Source organism: Gadus chalcogrammus, chromosome 2, assembly GCF_026213295.1.
Source record: "Gadus chalcogrammus isolate NIFS_2021 chromosome 2, NIFS_Gcha_1.0, whole genome shotgun sequence".
Lineage (NCBI taxonomy): Eukaryota > Metazoa > Chordata > Actinopteri > Gadiformes > Gadidae > Gadus > Gadus chalcogrammus.
Genome location: NC_079413.1, coordinates 10,784,461 through 10,803,050, shown reverse-complemented (window position 1 = coordinate 10,803,050; position 18,590 = coordinate 10,784,461). Strand labels below are relative to the sequence as shown.

At 42.2% G+C, this 18,590-nt stretch overlaps 2 protein-coding genes across 2 annotated transcripts in view; both read right to left on the bottom strand.

Moving 5' to 3' along the window:
- Nucleotides 1–19: 19 nt before the first annotated feature.
- On the bottom strand, nt 20–3,012 carry mettl2a (methyltransferase 2A, methylcytidine). The gene is made up of 9 exons (XM_056580404.1): nt 2,814–3,012; nt 2,571–2,659; nt 1,796–2,064; nt 1,446–1,495; nt 1,263–1,323; nt 1,041–1,180; nt 829–935; nt 663–728; nt 20–550 (listed from the first exon to the last, which is right to left on the bottom strand). The coding sequence occupies exons 1-9, from the start codon at nt 2,963–2,965 to the stop codon at nt 387–389; spliced, it is 1,098 nt and encodes a 365-aa protein (XP_056436379.1). The 5' UTR covers nt 2,966–3,012; the 3' UTR covers nt 20–386.
- Nucleotides 3,013–3,374: 362 nt separating this feature from the next.
- Nucleotides 3,375–18,590, bottom strand: part of itgb3a (integrin beta 3a) — a 15,652-nt gene continuing 436 nt past the window's right edge. The window contains exons 2-15 of the mRNA XM_056580367.1: nt 18,009–18,094; nt 17,438–17,642; nt 16,601–16,853; nt 13,758–13,920; nt 13,458–13,619; nt 11,990–12,085; nt 11,811–11,900; nt 10,423–10,557; nt 9,879–10,308; nt 6,543–6,765; nt 6,253–6,356; nt 5,872–5,988; nt 4,786–4,952; nt 3,375–4,546 (exon numbers count right to left, since the gene is read on the bottom strand). Of these exons, the coding sequence (XP_056436342.1) occupies nt 4,481–4,546; nt 4,786–4,952; nt 5,872–5,988; nt 6,253–6,356; nt 6,543–6,765; nt 9,879–10,308; nt 10,423–10,557; nt 11,811–11,900; nt 11,990–12,085; nt 13,458–13,619; nt 13,758–13,920; nt 16,601–16,853; nt 17,438–17,642; nt 18,009–18,094 (2,297 nt within the window). The 3' untranslated portion in view covers nt 3,375–4,480. The remainder of the gene's footprint in view (nt 4,547–4,785; nt 4,953–5,871; nt 5,989–6,252; nt 6,357–6,542; nt 6,766–9,878; nt 10,309–10,422; nt 10,558–11,810; nt 11,901–11,989; nt 12,086–13,457; nt 13,620–13,757; nt 13,921–16,600; nt 16,854–17,437; nt 17,643–18,008; nt 18,095–18,590) is intronic.

The following is an 18,590-nucleotide window of genomic DNA, read 5'->3' as shown; positions in this document are numbered from 1 at the left end:
AAGTTTAGCCACAATTAAAGGCTCATAAAGACTTGAGTTGGAAAAGGGAATATTTTATTTCAAATACTAATCATTACAAATAACCTTTAGATTGATGAACATTTTTTAATACAATATTCAGATCAACTATTCACCGGCTCCAGGGTCCCAACGAACCACCAACACTTTTAAGTACAAGATGCAACTTTAAAGAGGCACAGTCATGACGCTGGTGACAGACTCCTTACCCTAGCTACCTTAGAGGTTTTCTTTCTTTTCATGTTTAACCAAATGCTCCTTACAAAAATCCTAACACCTTTTTGCCAAGTGTATATCTGCTTGTTTGTCGACATTTCTTTGGTTCTCGGTTTTTCTTCGGGGAACACGGTCTCATTCTTGTTTCTGGCTCAACCCTGCGTGTCCTGGAGCTGGCTGTGAGCCTTGCGGTATTTGCACTGGATCCACACCCTGTACATGGTCAATTGTTTTCCTCGGTTCACCTGCAGCCTCCTGTCCACCAGGTTCTGCACCTTCTCGAGGCCTGCTAATGTGAACATCTCATTGAGCTCATCTGGGGGGAGAAATATCATGTTTAGCAATAATAAAAGACGCTTAAAGATAATATAAACCCAGCCGTACCATGTTGACATAAACACTCTCAAATCAGGTCTGCTTAACATCACCTTGTGTAAAGAAATAGACTCGCGTCCCATCACCCCTTACATAGAAGTTTTCAGATAGACATCTTCCTACAACAAACCAAGAACAGAGATTCGTCACTATGTCATTAGTCAACAATCTTCAGCCAAGAATGACAAAACAGATGTTTGCGAAACTCGCCATGCAAACCTTTTTTGAAGCGCAGCTGTGCCATGTCGTAGCGGCCGTAGTCCCGGAGCAGCATCACCCCTCCGGGTTTGAGCAGGCGAGCCAATCTGCTGATAGAGGCCTGCATCCTGACGTGGGACAAGGGTGCATGGTGGGGGGGGGGGTGGTGGCACAGGATTTAATATCAGACAGCGAAAAGGAAATGGAGAGGGGGAAATAAAGGGATTCCTTACTTGTTTGGGTGCAAAGCCGACAGCACAAATATAAGCACTAACACATTAAGGCTTTCGTCAGGTACAGGGAAATCTGCTTCCACGTTGCTCAAGTCGTGAACAAATGCAAAACAGCGGTCAGGGTCGTAATCTGGATTAGCCTTGGGAACAAGATTGTCAGAATTGTTTCAGTTATTTAGACCAGAGATGTATGAAGGGTTTCTATCACCATATGTCTCTTACCTTGACTAGCTCTACCGCAGTACTCGAAAAATCACAACAGTAAACAAAGAGTTCTGGGTCACTGCAAAACAATAAATCATGTACAGAACATATAGCACATGTTTTAAGTCGATACAAACACTTGAGAGAAAAGTAGTAAGTTATGCATTATAAATGCAAAAATATTTTCTTGTTTGTACTCACTTATTGGTTTTTAAGATAGGAAACACTGTGTTGCCCACACCACAGCCCACCTGTTAGATAAACATCACATTCACATTACGATTTGGCATCTCAATTTAATATTGACATCACACACACACACACACACACACACACACACACACACACACACACACACACACACACACACACACACACACACACACACACACACACACACACACACACACACACACACACACGCACACGCACACGCATGAATGATAACAGTACATGAATGGAATAATCAAAGTATTTTGAGCATGGCAGATGGATCAAGTAATAATTTTAAACGTTAAGAATTAAGTACTTTTCAAAGATATTATCACTACCTCTAATATTCGGTACGAGGCAGAGGAGCCGGGGAATTCAGCATCCATGTTAGGGAGAGCGCTGCCTTCATTGTTGTGTTCCTGCTTGGGAACCCCTGGCTGAATGTCTTCGGCGTTGGCTGACTCAGACAGGGATTCATGGCCGGGGTAACTCTTAGGGGCCAGCTCAGGGAACTCAGTGAAGAGCCAATGGCGGTCTTTAAAAAAGCGATTCTCGTGGATCGTGTAAAAGTCATTCCAGTACTCGTTTGCCCGGCAATCAAATTCATCTGCAAAAAGATAACGATTGAACAAAAAAAAAGTGATTTAAAAATAAGACCATAGCTTTTTCTCAAGCCAATACAATAAGTTATAACACTAGTAAAAACATTTATATACATGGGGGGTAAAAGGGGAGAGGGAAAAATATGGAATCTCTGAAATATTTGTGATACATTGAGATCAAAATCAACTGTCAGATTACTTGTGTAAAACCCTACTTTCCAACCTCCTTATATAGTGAGCAGGTCAAACACAACTATATTATGTTGACAAACCAGGCAGACCGAGCTGGCCAGAGTAATAACATGCGTTCACAGATATTTTTATGATGTTCTACGATTTATCAATTCAATTGTATTTGTATAGCCCTTACAGTTACAAAGTTGTTGTTTTTCCAGGACAGTATATCTTTCCAAGTTATGATATATTGCCAAATTTAAACAAGGAGGTGATATTTTTGGAGGCTCCTGTATTACTCTAATGTACAAACATCATGGGACATGCAAAAGTCAACCTTGCTTTTCTGTGGGGAGCGGCTCGCTGTTCTCTAGGACCTTCTTCTTGGCAGCAGCCTCTTGTTCCACTGTCCACTCCACATTGTCCCTTTAAAGATATAACATGCACTCAGATGCAGTATCTACACACCCATCACTTGGGCAAGTATAATTGGTAATATTATTATGAGTTGGCTACCGTAAGTTGCTCAAACGTTGATGACCATTCAAATTGCCATTGCCTCAGGGAATGTTTTACATACCACGCGTTGTGCTGGAAGACTTGTCGAGGATCTGTCAAGAAACGTGTGCCAAACTGAGGTCGTTTTGCATCCCCATTCGAAGAATCGGTGAGAATTTCCCCGGCTTCCATGCCTTCTCTGTCCATTACATCAATAGCATGGGGCGCTGCCATGTTGGATTGGCGCGCCGGAAAGACGCGCAGCGTAGACTCTCACGGTAGCCTAGAAGTTCACATCAAATCTTTGGACTTATACACAATGAATTGAGTGCATTGCTATGAAAAAAATCGGTCTGAATAATTATACAAAATCATATAATTTCCCGTATGCATCATTGAAGGTATAAATATATTGATAATTTTAGGTTTAAAATCAAATCTGAAGTTGACGTAATTCACTCGTCATACAAAAGAGGGCGGCATATTACAATTATTATGTTCATCTGCTCACAAGCGTAACAGTTTTGTTTTGCTAAATATATATTTTTTCCACATTATTTGTATTTTAATAATGTTACAGAATCTATTTGTTGTGAGGTTTGTTTCGATATCCAATAACTGAATAGAAGGCATGTAAACTGAGGAAAACAATTAAATCGATCAATCAATTCTAATTACATTTACATTTCACTATATTATCTTTACGAACAAAACAGAGGATTGCAGTCAAGATGCTTTGCATATCATGATGCAGGTTTATTAACTTTTATTGGATTGTATTGCAGTAGCCTATGGTGATCACTGATGTAATATTAATAGCACTATTTTAGATTCATATACATTTTCATCCGGTCTTCAGTGTACAGCAAAAATACAAAACAAAAATATCAAACTTGATTTGTAACAATTAAACATTTTCACACAACTAGATACAAATAGAAAACAGTTTACATATCAAGCATAATATTATCGATTTGCTTACATTCGTCACAAAATCTGAAATAAATGTAAAAATTGCAAAGCATTGTGAGAGTGTTGATTTGTTGGTTTACACATTTTGCTTATAGAAGCAGCTAAAAGTGGTTTGCAGGAGACATGCCAATGTTTATTATTATATTTAGCTGGAATTATAGTTAAGCAAATAACGTTTATTATTATTATTATTATCATCATCATCATTGTTATTTTGTTTACTATTATTTATTTTAAAAGGTAGTCAGGAAAATCTAGAATTTCAAGCTCAACAGACCTCATGTTTTTCATTTTCTGAGGTGCATAATTTGATAAACTATTTAACAAAGATAGAAACACATTTACAATACAGGACAGTTTTTACAGCATATATTAAAAGGTAACATTCTGAGCAGTTGGTGCTAGGCCTACAAAACAATACAACTCAAATGATTGCATGATTGTGCATCTGGTTTTGTTTTATTGTCCATATTTAATGTTTGATCCCATGCTCAGCTTTAGACTACATCCTATACAGGACAGACATTATTTGCTCACTATAGCTAGTGGGTGAATAACACAACCGCATTTGGAGCAGTTAAATAAATGTCATTCTTCTTTGCAAAATGACAACATATTGAAAACAGTCCCTCAATTAAATTCGACAGTAGGTGGCCACGTAACAGTGTAACAAAGGTGCTCCCTCCCTGTACATTCTCGTGGTAGTACAACACATGCTGGGCAGACCAGAGAAATACCCCTGAGATTTTTATTCTCTTTTCAACATCTTCGCTGTGCTCATTTCCCTCTGTATGTCACGTTTGTAAACGTGGAGGTGGCTCCTTTGTACAAGGGATTGTTAGCCTGGAGAAAGGGACACAGAAGTGAAAAACGTTATTTGTGATATTTCCTCAAATTAGGATTTTCAAAATTCATTATTTTATCATTAACATCAGATCGCAGCATATTGTGTTTTTAAAAGGGGTGAGTGATACTATACTAACAACTAGACAATATTTTTTTAGAGGAATAAATAATATCCCATAAATGATCCCATATGGGACATCCCATGGTGTCATAGAGTAGGCAACATTTGAACTCACAGTATCCCACTTGGCCTTTGCCCTTTCGTCGTTGAACTTGGCAAACTCTCTCCGGTCGACGATGGTGACCCACAGCTTCCAGATGAGGAGGGCGGCTAGGCCTAAAAACAAAACTGCCACGGCCACTGCCAACAGGACGACCCAGATGGCAGTACCCTGCGGACAGTCTGAACGCAAGGGGGAGGAGACAGACGATGGGGTAGGGGTAAAAAAAAATGAAGGAAGGATGGATGAAGAGGACAATGACAACATCTGTGATAGGAGGCATTAATTAAAGACAAATTGATGCTCAACGTTCGATATGTATACGGGTACGGGCGGAGCCTTTTTCTGTACTCTGTGTTCATATCTTCCGTATTTGTGGACGTATTCTGAAAGCTCACGTTTACGGACGAAACGGAGCACTACCGCAGCAGTAACATCGAAAATAGTTGGGCCGTGTAGTACAAACAAGACACGACCATAGGACACGAAGAAGACACTTAAAAAATGACGTCCGTCATCATTTCTCGCATTGGCAATATTAGTGAAAAGTTTTGTATATTAGTGTTTGTGTATTTAAAGGCCTCACAAACTTCCACAGCTTTTTAACTCTTTCTTGCGAATTGCATAATGACAACCTCCTCTACCGTTGCCATTTTTCCCTCTGTATCCATGACAACGCTGTCAAAGATGTAAGGAAGTAGGCCTATGTTAGCATTTACTGTGACAACGTTTGAAAACAGTGAAACGTCTGACTTATCAAATAACATATTTAAAGGGAGGATAAAAAGAATAATAAAGTAAGCATATGCCCCAAAAAGGTTTATTACATAATAATATTCCGTAATGGAATCATATTGCACTAATCTCTTTACACAACCATGTTTTTCATACTAATTATCAGCTTCTTCTGTCTACCAGGTTCTGTCCAGGTGTACCAGCAATGATTATTATTCATATAATTATTATTATAGAAGCTCACTCACACACACACACACACACACACACACACACACACACACACACACACACACACACACACACACACACACACACACACACACACACACACACACACACACACACACACATGCCTTGCCTTACCTGGCTCTTTCATCACATACAAGATGGATTTCCCACTTGAATCTTCAAAATATTGAAAATACTCCACGCAGTCATTGTCATCCTTGTACGAACAGTTTACCGCATTCAAATTATTTACTGTAACAAACAAGAGATTATGGACAGTGAATGAAACAAGGTAATCACAGCATAATGAGTCATTGTATTGTGTCGTGAACCCAACCACCCAAATGAAACAAATAAATAATGAACAACTTAAAACAACAAGTGAAGGCTATACATGTAGGAATCACAAGCTAGGCTTAGTATTCTATTACTTTTTTACATTACAGCTTTAACAACAATTTTGCATGTATCCAAAACATCATGTCATGTACGACTTTCACAAACACAATTGCTGACTTATTTTATCCACCGGCTCGATCTCATCCTTGCAGATTCTTGCGCAGGTCTCGCTGTCGTCGCTTAGGGGACCTCGCAAGAAGTGCTTGCATTCCACACAATCCCTGTTACCGCAATGATAACACACAGGTCCAAATCAAACATCTTACCATGGTAAATCCCAACCGATATCCAAGTAGCAAGGAGAACCTGATCAGTTAGGTTTAATACCATTCTGATTCTACATGATTCAAATGCTAAAAACATACTCAATAGAAAAAATAACTATTAATGTAATCTAAAGACGTTACTTTTTGATGGTGCACGCGTCAGGGCACGTGGGGCATTTCTCACAGGTGGTTCCGTAGGCCCCGACCTGCGTGCACTCGCACTTGCCGCACAAGCAGTGGCCGCGCCCACTGCACCGCATGCCGGTGGTGGACATGCAGGTGTCCACACGTTCAGAGCAGTTACAGTTGCTTCCTTTCCAGTCTGCATTGCATATGCAGATGCCGCAGTCGCATTTCCCGTGACCTGTTAAGAGAGGAATTCTACGTTCAGTTCAACTCCAATTAATATAATTTAAAAATTATACTGTTAGGGACCTGGTTCGTAGTTAAAAGATGAGATGCATTTTAGACATGTGAGACGGACCACATCCGTGGTTGATTGTGAGACTGCGTCTGGGAGTTGGCCAACGTGTCTGACTTAAGCCACTTTAGCCTTAGTCTTATGTTTGTTGCATGACTGGACAGGTATTTGTACGACTTGCTTCATAACAAACCATGATTAGGTCATGATAGTCAACCCAAGCATGTTGTCATGCTTGTCTGGTGTCTCCAGACAACCAGTGGTCACCTACGTTCAAGACGGCAACAACAACAACAACAAGACTTTTGCCTTGACAGTTGACAGCAGTTTTTCTCTACTTGCAAAAAAGCAGTGTGCTGACAGCAAGCAACTGAACTAATAACATGTCCAGGTGGCATCTTGACGTACTGTGTAAAACTGAAGGAGAAAAAAACGCTTACAGGGTTAGAGAACAAGCTTTGATAATGACAGGCAGGAACTAGTCAGTCAAAACCAGTCACTTGCTTATCAGAGTGGCTTTCAAGTATCATTCTGGTTCCAAAGGTCCCCAGAGGTCTCCAGGGAAAATGTCCCTTGTACTACACAAAGTCACCCGTCGCTTTTTCATAAACTTTGAGAGGAAGTGGTTCTGAGAGCTACAAGTCATGACTACTATTTTTGTAGTCATGCAGGCTTTAATCAATGATTAACTACTTGACACGTTGAACCACATCCTTATCGTTCTTCTGCTTCCATTGGTGCACTTGTGTTTGCGGTTTTCTAAGTAAGAATGTGACATGCTGAATGGCCGTCTTGTTCTTGTCTGGCATGTTCTTTTGGCTATTAATCCTGGCTATTAATCACATAACATTTAGGGCATTAGGCAGACGCTTTTATCCAAAGCGACTTACATCAGTTAATACACACATTGACACACCGACGGCAGAGTCAACCATGCAAGGCGACAGCCAGCTCGTCAGGAGCAGTTAGGGTTAAGTGTCTTGCTCAGGGACACATCAACACTCAGATAGGAGGAGCTGGGGATCGAACTAACCTTTCGGTTACAAGACAACTGCTCTACCTCCTGAGCTAAGCCGACCCCATATCTGTGCTTTGGAGAAGACAAGCCAGAGGTTGGTGAAAGGAACTCAGAAAGAGAGCGACTGAGGGAACAATTGAGCAAAAAGAAAAAGCCAGACAGGGAAGTGGATCATGTGGTAGGGGGTTGGAGCTGGTCAGGAGGGATGGAGGAAACAGTGTGAGACAGATAGAAAGAGAGAGAGAGAGACAGAGAGAGAGCGGGAGAGGAGGAAGGTGGAGAGGGAGGAATAGGCAGCAGTCCTGAGGAATGCTAACTCTCCTATTCTCTGGGGTAGCACGTATGCGGCCCCTGAGGGGATACTTGCAGTTACCTGCCCTTCAATGCTCTGCTCCATACAACGGACACTATGAAATAAACACCCACAGGAGATCATTTTAGGCAGTCACTGTTACTGTGACTGTGTGTGCGTGTGTGTGTGTGTGTGTGTGTGTGTGTGTGTGTGTGTGTGTGTGTGTGTGTGTGTGTGTGTGTGTGTGTGTGTGTGTGTGTGTGTGTGTGTGTATGTGTGTGGGTGTGGGTGTGGGTTTGTGTGTGTGTGTGTGTGTGTGTGTGTGTGTGTGTGTGTGTGTGTGTGTGTGTGTGTGTGTGTGTGTGTGTGTGTGTGTGTGTGTGTGTGTGTGTGTGTGTGTGTGTGTGTGTGTAAACCGAAACATCAGCTTTTTAGGATAAAAACAACTTCTATCAGAAGGTCCTAAATGGATAATAAAAATGGAGATTTTGGTGACCAGCTGTGTTCACTGTAAATTCAGAGCAGCCTATCCTGGCTGACTGATGCATGGCATCCATTAACGTGGTAAGAATGAGAAGTCTCATTACTCCCCCCTCTTACACACACAAACACACCCGTGTTTGAGCAACATGTGTAGCGTACTGCATTGACTCATATCAGGCACCAGATTATAAGATAACGGTCCATAATTCGGGAGTGACTGAACGGACACACCTGGTTTTATGTGCAAACAGGTCGTCTCCTACAAGGCTCTTGTAGACTAGTGTCGAGCCCTATCTCTGACAAAATACCTTTTGTCCTTGGTTGCGATCATTTAAATGCCATTTTTATGTTTGGTTTACAGTTAGCTAATCCAAATGATTAAATTGAAGGTTTAAAATCAGGGATTTCCAATTTTAGGAAAACAGTTTGAAACGGTTAAGTTCAGCGTTAGGGGTGGTTAAATTTAGGTATTGTTTTAGAGATGGTCAAGTCTAGGCGTTGGTAAATACGTTTAGGTATTAGTTAAGAAATTTGAAAATAGATCAGCCGACTTAATGAGCACAGAGAAACCGCATACATCAGTCTTGAACAAACCTTTGTGTTTTCTGAATTTACACCCAGGTGACAACCTGATTAATACGCATTTTCTCTTCTAAGCTGGGATACCATAAGAGGACATCTGTTGAGGAACTCTGGGGTCGCCTTTTTTTGTTTTCACAAAGTCCAAGGGAATTGAGTAAACCGGATTGTATGTGTTTACATGCGCGCATTCCACTAGGGTTTGCTCAGGCCTACAAGAATAAGGAATACAATTGTAGTTATATTTCAGGTTATATCCTGGCTCTTGTTAGTCCTACAATATCATGGTGTTTTAGAGCATTCCATGAGTAATTATAAATCCTACGAACACCTTACCTATGAACGATCAAACAAAAACGACTGAAGTGACTTCACTTAAATTGCTCACCTTTTTAATTAAGTTTTTATCAATGACAAATACTGGTTGGAATTTAATATCTAAGATTTCACTCTTTTACTTTAATTTAGTTTCTTTATCACAATTGAACAACTAATTTGTCATATCTTCTTATTAGATATACTTTGTGTTTAATGCACTTTTGTTTAGCCCTCTGAACTTCCTTTTACAGATAATTTGTGCTACATAAATAAAGATACATTATTATTTTATAGTACCATTGGGAAGATGAAAAACCAAGTGAATTCCAACCATGAAAGCCACCATTCAAAAACCCATCTACTCACCAGAGCACTGTTTCCCTTTGAAGTGCGTGCAGCTGAAGTCGTCACATTCGCAGTACTGGCCCCAGACATGCCCATAGTCATTTCTGCGACAAGCGCACTGTCCACACAAGCATTCCCCTCGACCGCTGCAGGTCAGGGCCTCGGGATTGGGGCTGCATTTTTCATCATCAGTCGGGCTGTAGTCTCCCTCAGAACACTCGCAGTTCGGGCCCAGCCGCCCCGGGTGGCACTGGCACACGCCGCACTCGTGCGTACCGTTACCCTGGTTGCACAGGGGGCTGTCCAGCTCGGCCTGGGCCTCGCAGGCGCATCCGCAGGCAAAGTCCACATTGATCTCCAGGGCGTCCTTGAAGCCCCTGGGTTTGATGGTGAACGTGCGGCTCTTTTCCTTGGGGCAGCCCCGCAGACGGGCCTCCACACTGAAGGACACCTGTGAGGGTGGGGAGAGAGGGGGAGTGTGTCTGTTGATTGGGTGTCATGGTGGTACTGGTGGTGGTGCTGCTGGTGGGTCAAAAAAATAAATAAAAGTTAGCCAAAAAGTTACCGTGTCACCAATCTTGAGGCCGCTGCAGGACTTGAAGCCGGGAATGACCTCCCCGTTGAGGCAGGTTGCGTCGAAGGACAGAGCCAGCTCCTCCGGAACGTCCAGCAACTCCAGTTCTACCTTGGAGCGGATATTCTGCTCCACAAGCAGATGGACACACAGAAGTTAGGTTCCCCTTAGATGGAAGAACATGAGGTTCCACTTAGATGGAATGTAGAAGTTCGTTCCAAATTCAAGTGCAAGATTCCAAGTCCCGAAGCTTCCAAAAGGCTGCGGAGTCAATACTTGGATAATGCTTTATTCTTGGGCTCACGCAAGATAGGCTGAAGGTGAATACTACTCAACTAAAACTGGGGGTCAGGGGGAGGATTCGTGGAGGCAGGGAGGGTTTGTGAGGGCAGGGCAAAGGTGTCTTCAACTAACAGTGGGGTTCAGAGACGGGGCTCGGGCCAGGGAGGGGGAGAACAGCAAGAGGCGAGGCCCAATCCCATTTCTACCCCTTACTCCTTCCCCTTACCCCTTACCCTTTCCAAACAAGAGGTAGGGGTAAGGGGAAGGGGTAAGGGGTAGAAATGGGATTGGGCCTATATATAACTGCCTAATAATTCACACAATCCTCAACAGGAAGTATATAATTAATGTAACACATTTTTTAGATGCAACAACATTAGTTCCGATCAAGGGTTAGAGAAACCTTAGGGGCCACTCACACTAGGGCCGCGGCCCCGTGCCCGAGCTCATTTGCATACTAAAGTCTAGAACGTTTGGCACGGAACAGCCCCTTGGCCACGGCACACTTGGGAGAGGTGTGCCGTGGCCAAAGTACAGATGCTAATGAGATGACACGCACACACGCGCGGATACGCAACGTGAGCTGGATGACGTAGTCCCTGCGCGCCCCTTCTTTCTTTATAGGTCCATGCCCTTCTTCCCCACAACAATCATTTTAAACAATGGGGGCAAGCGGTTCACGAGAGGGTTTACGTTGGTGCGATAGTGAAGTCGAGTGTTTACTTGAAATTTGGGCAGACGACAGCATTCAGTCGCAGCTGGACACCACGCTTGGTGATGACGTATTTATCGTATAACGACGTTATGACGTATGTATGAAGGAGCAATCGTGCCCAGGCCACGGCCTTTGGGAGCAGTGTGACCACGGGCCAGCGGGGGGAGTGGGGAGGGGGGGAATCTTCCTGTAGCACGGAACAGGCAAACTTGCCTAATGTGAGTGCGCCCTTAGAGTCCACTTTAGAAGAAAGGACCTTAGGTTTCACAATATAACCACATTGCCCAGAGGACGAACAGTATGTTATTGATGATAGAAACGTAGAAAAGGTTTTGATAGTACTACTCTACAATAAATGAAATAGTAAACTGATATATCTCACCGCATAAGCTTCGAGAATGAGTCGAATAATGTTCCCAGAGTCACCAGCCAGGAATCCCACTGTCGTGCCTGGAATGAGCTGACTGTAGTTCTGAGGGGGGGTGGATGGATTTGGTAAGTAATGGTTTAATAAAGTTAGAATGAATGGATATTACAGAACCAATGGTTTAGAGGTATCACCTTGTAGAGTGGAAGCACAGGCTCGGTGACAGCAAAGACAAGGTTGATGTTGTTTTCTGACATTTTATCCGTCATAAGAGCCAAAGAGGGATAATCCTTAAACACAAAGGAAACAGCAAACTCAATGTTTCTCCTAAAAACAAAAATGGAAAGAGTGATGCATTTCTCAAGAATAACATCTAAAATTGGACTTCCTGGGAACTCAAATAGTTAAATTCCAATGTGTAACAATGCAACTTAAGATGTGTAACATGTAATTCGTAACATTGCAACTAGCTCGTACCTTAAAAGAATCTGAGGAAATCTGTCGTTAAAACTGATCGAGAGTGATTCAATATTATCAAAAGGTCACATAATATAACCGTATAATCGACTACAAATTTAAATCCTTGCCAGCCTGTACCTCTCTCTTTGTTTACAGTAATTCTAGTATCAACACTACCAAAACCTCTCCCACTCATGCCACCCACACAGTCAAGCTACACAAATTTGGGTCACACTATTGTTTCTGAACCCTTCCTACTAACTTGGAGGGACTCAAATGTATAAAATGTTATTTAAATTGTCTAAAAAAGACAAATGGGCCATGGAACATAAATAACATATGTCCAGTTTCCTTCTCTCTGTGCAATTGTGATGTTCATGTATTTTTTCTCAAATAAATATGGTCTGTATGTCAGGCCATCATTAACAGCAGTCAAACTATAGGCTGTGGCTATTGGTTCACTCACTGTTATCTTTTAATTTGAAACACATTGTGCTGTTCTAGGGTGAACGGTCACTAGGTAATCCCGCCTCTCTCTTCTTTTCTTTATTTTCTAGGTCTTTGTGTTTGTTTTTGTACTTGTGTGAGGATTAATTGGATGGTTTTTATTGGCTGGTAGTGGTGGTGGTGGTGTGTTTCTGTTGATTAGTTAACCAGGTGGCAGCTTGAGTATAACAGCAAGCAAGTAGAGGTAAGTAAGTAAGAAGCTTAAGAAGACATGTCTGTTGTTTAGTCTTGTTGTTTGTGTAAATTTTGATGGTTGCTTATTTTCTGTCTATGTTCCTAATAATAACGGCGGCTGAGATGAAAATGTCCTTAACCATAAAAGTTTCCTTCTCCATTAAAATAAAACGGATATGACAGCTCCTTATCTTTTGGTGGAAGGCGGGGAGGAGGGGAGACAAAGGAAGCAGGCATTTCCAAGTAACGGCTATCTAACTGACTCACCCTGGACTTTTTTAATAGCTACAGCCTGCCAATGTTTGAAAGGGAACACATTTAGTAGCAGCAGCTTCATTCTATTTTCCGGATCACTAATCGAAAACAAAGACAATGTATAACTTGGATGACATAAATTTGACGTTTAAACGAAGAATGTATGTAGGTACTATCCTGCTTTTATTCCATTTTAGAGCACTCTTTTATCGCTCGAATGTCTGCACTAAAGTTGATGCTGCTCCCTGGCCAGTTATTCCTCCCTACCAGCAGTGTGGACATGTCGTACACGTCACTCTTGTCCAGGTGACAGAGGCCGTCGTTGGGCGAGACCACGCCGGCGATACGTCCGTCCAGAGCGATGTGCGTCTCGGCGTCCGTAGTGAACACCAAGAGGTGGGAGGCATCGGGCCGCCAGCCAATTTTCTCCTACACAAGATGAACCGCAGGGTGATGCCCGGGGGTATGAGATGAGGATGTCATATGTGTGTGTGGGTGTGTGTATACATACACGCGTGTGTGTGTGAGTGTATGCATGCGTGCACGTGACTGTATGTTTTTTGATACCTTGCAGACGGCTGCCTGCATGATGGCGTCGAAGCCCCCCTCAGGGGAGTCTCTGTTCCTGGAGACCTGCTGCTTGCCCACCTCCTCTGTGAACCGAGCCACCTGCTCCGTCAGAGACAGCACGTTCTTGTATCCAAACTGAGCCAGGCAATTCCTTTTTATCCTGGCCACACCAATCAGGTCGATGAAGGGGAGCGATGGCATGTGGGGAACGGAGGAGAGGAGTTAGTGAACACACAGTTAGGTTTGTTATTCGTAACCATTTCATTTCCCCCCGACTATTACACACACACACACACACACACACACACACACACACACACACTAGGGCTGAACGATTTGAGGAAATAATCTAATTGCGATTATTTCGACCAATATTGCGATTGCGATTTAATGTGCGATTTTTATAATTTATTATGTTCCTTATGTTTTGTATTATTCACCAAAATATAAATAAATCATTCTTTAGTATGACCAACACAACATTGGAGGCAGTCAACATACAAACTGCTCTTTCCTTTAGGCCAGGCCAATGTGTTGAGAGTCATTTAGATTATAAAGTTCTTTATTTAACTATTGAATTGTAAAATAAATAAATAAATCAATAAATGAATCGTACTGATTTCCAGTCAGTAACGGTTACAAATTACTTCTTAAAAAAATATATATCAGCCTTTGCGATTTGCATACCGCGTTCTATTACATCACGATTTAGATTTGATCCGGCTTTGAAGCCCTCCATCTCACCCTGATGACTAATGCAACCCTCATAATCTTGTTTTTGGCATGTTCTTAACCAATAATTAAATTAAATTAAATTATATTTTATTTGTATTGTCCTTCTTAATTTTACAGAAATGTAAAATGAATTGAACTGAAGAATCTGAAAGGTAAAATGTATTGCCCTGCACTGCTGAAAAATCTGAAAGGTCAAATGTACTGCCGTGCACAGTGCACCTGGAAGCTGTAGTCGAAAACTGACTGACGCTGAATTACATAACCTGAAGAAGCAAAGTGCTGAAATACATTGTTACAAAAGCTGGAAGCTAAACTGTAATACTGTCAAAGCTTGAAGATAGTAGTAGCAGTGGTGGGCCGTCAGGGCCAGCAGGGCCTTCTCTGCTGGACCTGTCCAAATCTAAATAATATACATATATATTATATTTTTCAAAATTACATTTATTTGTGTCTGAACGCATCTTAATTCCATATTTTTTTCAGTACTTACATCATAATTCCAGAAGGAAAACCGCTTTTTTTTTTTGTAAGGCTGAGCTCAGCTGAATAATGCATCACAGTTACATGGACCGGCGGGGCCAGCACTAAAAGTATTGCTGCCCTTTCGCTGAAGCTGCCACCACCCATTGGATAATAAATTTGACTGACGTGTGTAATCAGCCAATCAAATGTTGATGTGTAGTAATAGAACGACCCCAGGGCCCAGCAATATGCCGGTGCTGGCCCCCGGTGATCAGCGAATTTTGAATCGTTGGCGGTACAGAGTTGATAGTGAACTACTATGGCCACCGCCTTCACAGCACCTAGCTTTACAGAGTGCAACTACATCCGCTATGACTGGCGAACGGCTAGCACCGTTCAGAACAACCTATTCTACTTGCCGTGTTTGCTGTTGAACATCAGTGAGGGGACATGGAATAGCGCCGGATTTAGCAGTCTTAACAGCCTCACCAAGGCAGCTTTAAAACATCAGGCCATGGGTGATGGGTGATACTTTGCACTGTGTAGGAGCGATAATGTTCTTGTGGTACTTTAGTTCATAACGCATTTTTTTATAGTGGTTTGAAACACAAATATATTGCTGGAATTTGGGCAGTAGGCTTAATGGTAATGCTTTGTGTGGATGCCGCTTAATAAGCATATTAAATTAACCCGTCCACTGCTACTCCTGTGGGCTTAGTATTCTGGCTTGAATAGCTGTTATAAAATATCTGGCATAAAGGCCTACTTGTATGTTTCATTTTTGTTAATGAACTGGCGTTGCACTTGTAATATTGTCGCTATAGGCTACTTTATTGAATCCGTTGAAGTTGCGAAAGCATCCGGTGAACACTTGTTTTTGTGTCATGTGTGTGCAATCTGGTTGCGTAGTGACACATGGAAAGATCTGATGGTGATGCTGCATTACTCTAGCTCTGCGGTAATGCAAAGTGGTGTGCTTGTGCGCTGTTGTTGTTGCTGAAGATCAACTGTCTTGTTGTGGATGTTAGCAGATAGCGCCATAATTGTGCTCTGTTGGCTGTAATGGCACCTAATATGAAATTCTGTGTGCATGTCTGAGTGTTTGGGGGTTGGCCGTTGGTGGAGTTCGTTACTGAAGGCCCTGACTTAAACCCCACGGTACGCTACTGAGTAGTAGTAGTGGTACTAGCTGTAGTAGTAGTAATGGACTGGTAGTAGTAGCTGAGGTAGTAGTAGTAGCATCTGAAGTAGTAGTAGTCGTAGCTGAAGTAGTAGTAGTAGTAGCTGAAGTAGAAGTAGTAGCTGAAGTAGAAGTAGTAGTAGTAGCAGCTGAAGCAGAAGTAGTAGTAGTAGTCAGTGAAAAAAAACGATTACCTTGTGCCAAATAGATATTTTAGTTACAATTAACAAATATTAAAAAAAGCGTTAGGTAATGACTAGTTTGCTATTTATGGCAAATTATTACAAAGTGTTACCGAATCGAGTCCATAGGTGAAAAATGTATGAAGGAGATAGGTCCCAAAGTTTGTAGAGAATAATAAAGAAGCAAGAAGAAAGAAGAAAATCGCTCAACAATGGTTGAACGCTGCATGCAGCTCTCACCTAATTAAAGTAAGGTCTACTAAGCACTAAACTCCACCTACCCATAGCAAGGGTTCTTTAGAGCCTCCTCCGGGGCGATGTACATGTACGGAGACATGGGCTTGTCCACGAAGGCCCCAAAGCCCATCCGCAGGTTGCTGGTCTTTTCGCCAATAGCAGTGGCGAGATCGTTGCCAAGGGAGCGAAGAGTAGCCAAATCGTCTATCATGGAGTAAGACAGGTCCATGAGGTAGTAGAGGTCCACGGGATAGTCCTCCACCTGCTTCACTAACACGGTGAAGCGCTGGGTGTCGTCTGGCCGGTCATAACGCCGAAGAAGAGGAAGAGGAAGAGGAGGAGGAGGAGAGGATGAAGAGGAAAGGGAAGAGAAGGAAGAAGACGAAAGGGCATTAGTTACTTAGCGATAAGAAAATAGAATGTATGTATTTATTTGGATCTAATAGTGAATTGGATATTAATTACAAAGTTACAAGAACATATACAATTTGAGGTTGGTACTATAGTTTTAGAGGTCACGGCAAAAGGTTGTGGGTTCAAATGCAACAGTAAAAAAAACAGTAAAAGCATATTCTAAAACATTATTAGGTCGATACAGTGTATCTAAAGTCTCTTCATCACCACAACCAACATCCCATCACCATAATCTCATCAACATCATCAACCCCACCACAACCCCATCAACATCATCACCACCAACACATGATCACATCACCATCATCACCACCACCACCATCACATCATCACCATGATCACCACCGCCACCATCACATCATCACCATGATCACCACCACCACCACCATCATCACATTATCCTCATCCCCATCACCACCGCCACTATCAACACCACCACCATATGGAATCATTAAACATGTCCTCGCCTGGTCTCAGCTTCATGTGGATTCGTTGAGGCTTTATCTGCGTGACGTCGTCGGCCACTCCTGAGGCCTTGTCGCTGAGGGGCTTGTCCTTTACAACGGTCAGGGAGCTGGACGGGAACTCCATGGACGCCTCATCACAGCCCGACGCCAGGAGGAGGTCCCTCAGGTCACAGCGGGTCAAGCTGGAGCCTCCTCTCCCGAACCCCTGGCCAAAGAATACCACTAAGAATAAGCTTTTAGGGCTGCGTTGTGGGTTGATTTCTTCAATCAGAGTGCACTTATTCAGAGTGTATGCGTGCACTTGTATGTGTGCAGTGTGCACACATGTCATGTGCGCTGGTCTCTGTTGGTGTGTGTGTGGATGTCGAGTGACTGTGTGTATTTGTGTGTGTCCAGGTCTGTCTGCCATGATGATGTGTGTGTGTAGTGTGTGTGTTTGTGTGGTGTGTGTGTGTGTGTGTGTGGATGGTGTGTAGTGGTGTGTGTGTGTTGTGTGTGTGTGTGTGTGGTGTGTGTGTGTTGTGTGTGTGTGTGTGTGTGTGTGTGTGTGTGTGTGGCACAGTATTCTCACCTCCTGAAAACACCAAGCACATTTAGGGCTTATAGCCAAACATTGTCGACAAGTACTGACTCCTCGCGATGTACAGATGTTGGATCCTATAGGAGAACACAGAATATGTCACGGTAAGCCATTTGACAATACAAATTGTTGACATTCATGACACCAACAGTCCTGAAAGTCTGAGAGAGTTTGATCCCTTCAACATCCGATACGACATTCTACAAATATTTTAAATTAGTAGCCTAGTAACATCCATTACAAAAGATAATGTTAAAATAAATAAAAATGTCAATATGCATATAAAAAAAAAATGTTTCTATTTAGGTTTAATTGGAAGATTACAACTATTTTAGTATTCTAAAATAGTTTGTATAAACATACAGGCGTGTCCCGCGGGGAATACAATTGTATCCCGTATGTTTTCATCGCCTTATATGGCAGTGTCCTCCTAACTTCCTCGTAAACGATTAACTTAAACAAAATCAGGTTATTATTTGTATGATAATAAGATAAGATCCTTGAACAAAAGTATAGCATGTAAGAATGTTGTATAGAAAACGACTAATCGTGTCCTATATGCAAACAGGATCG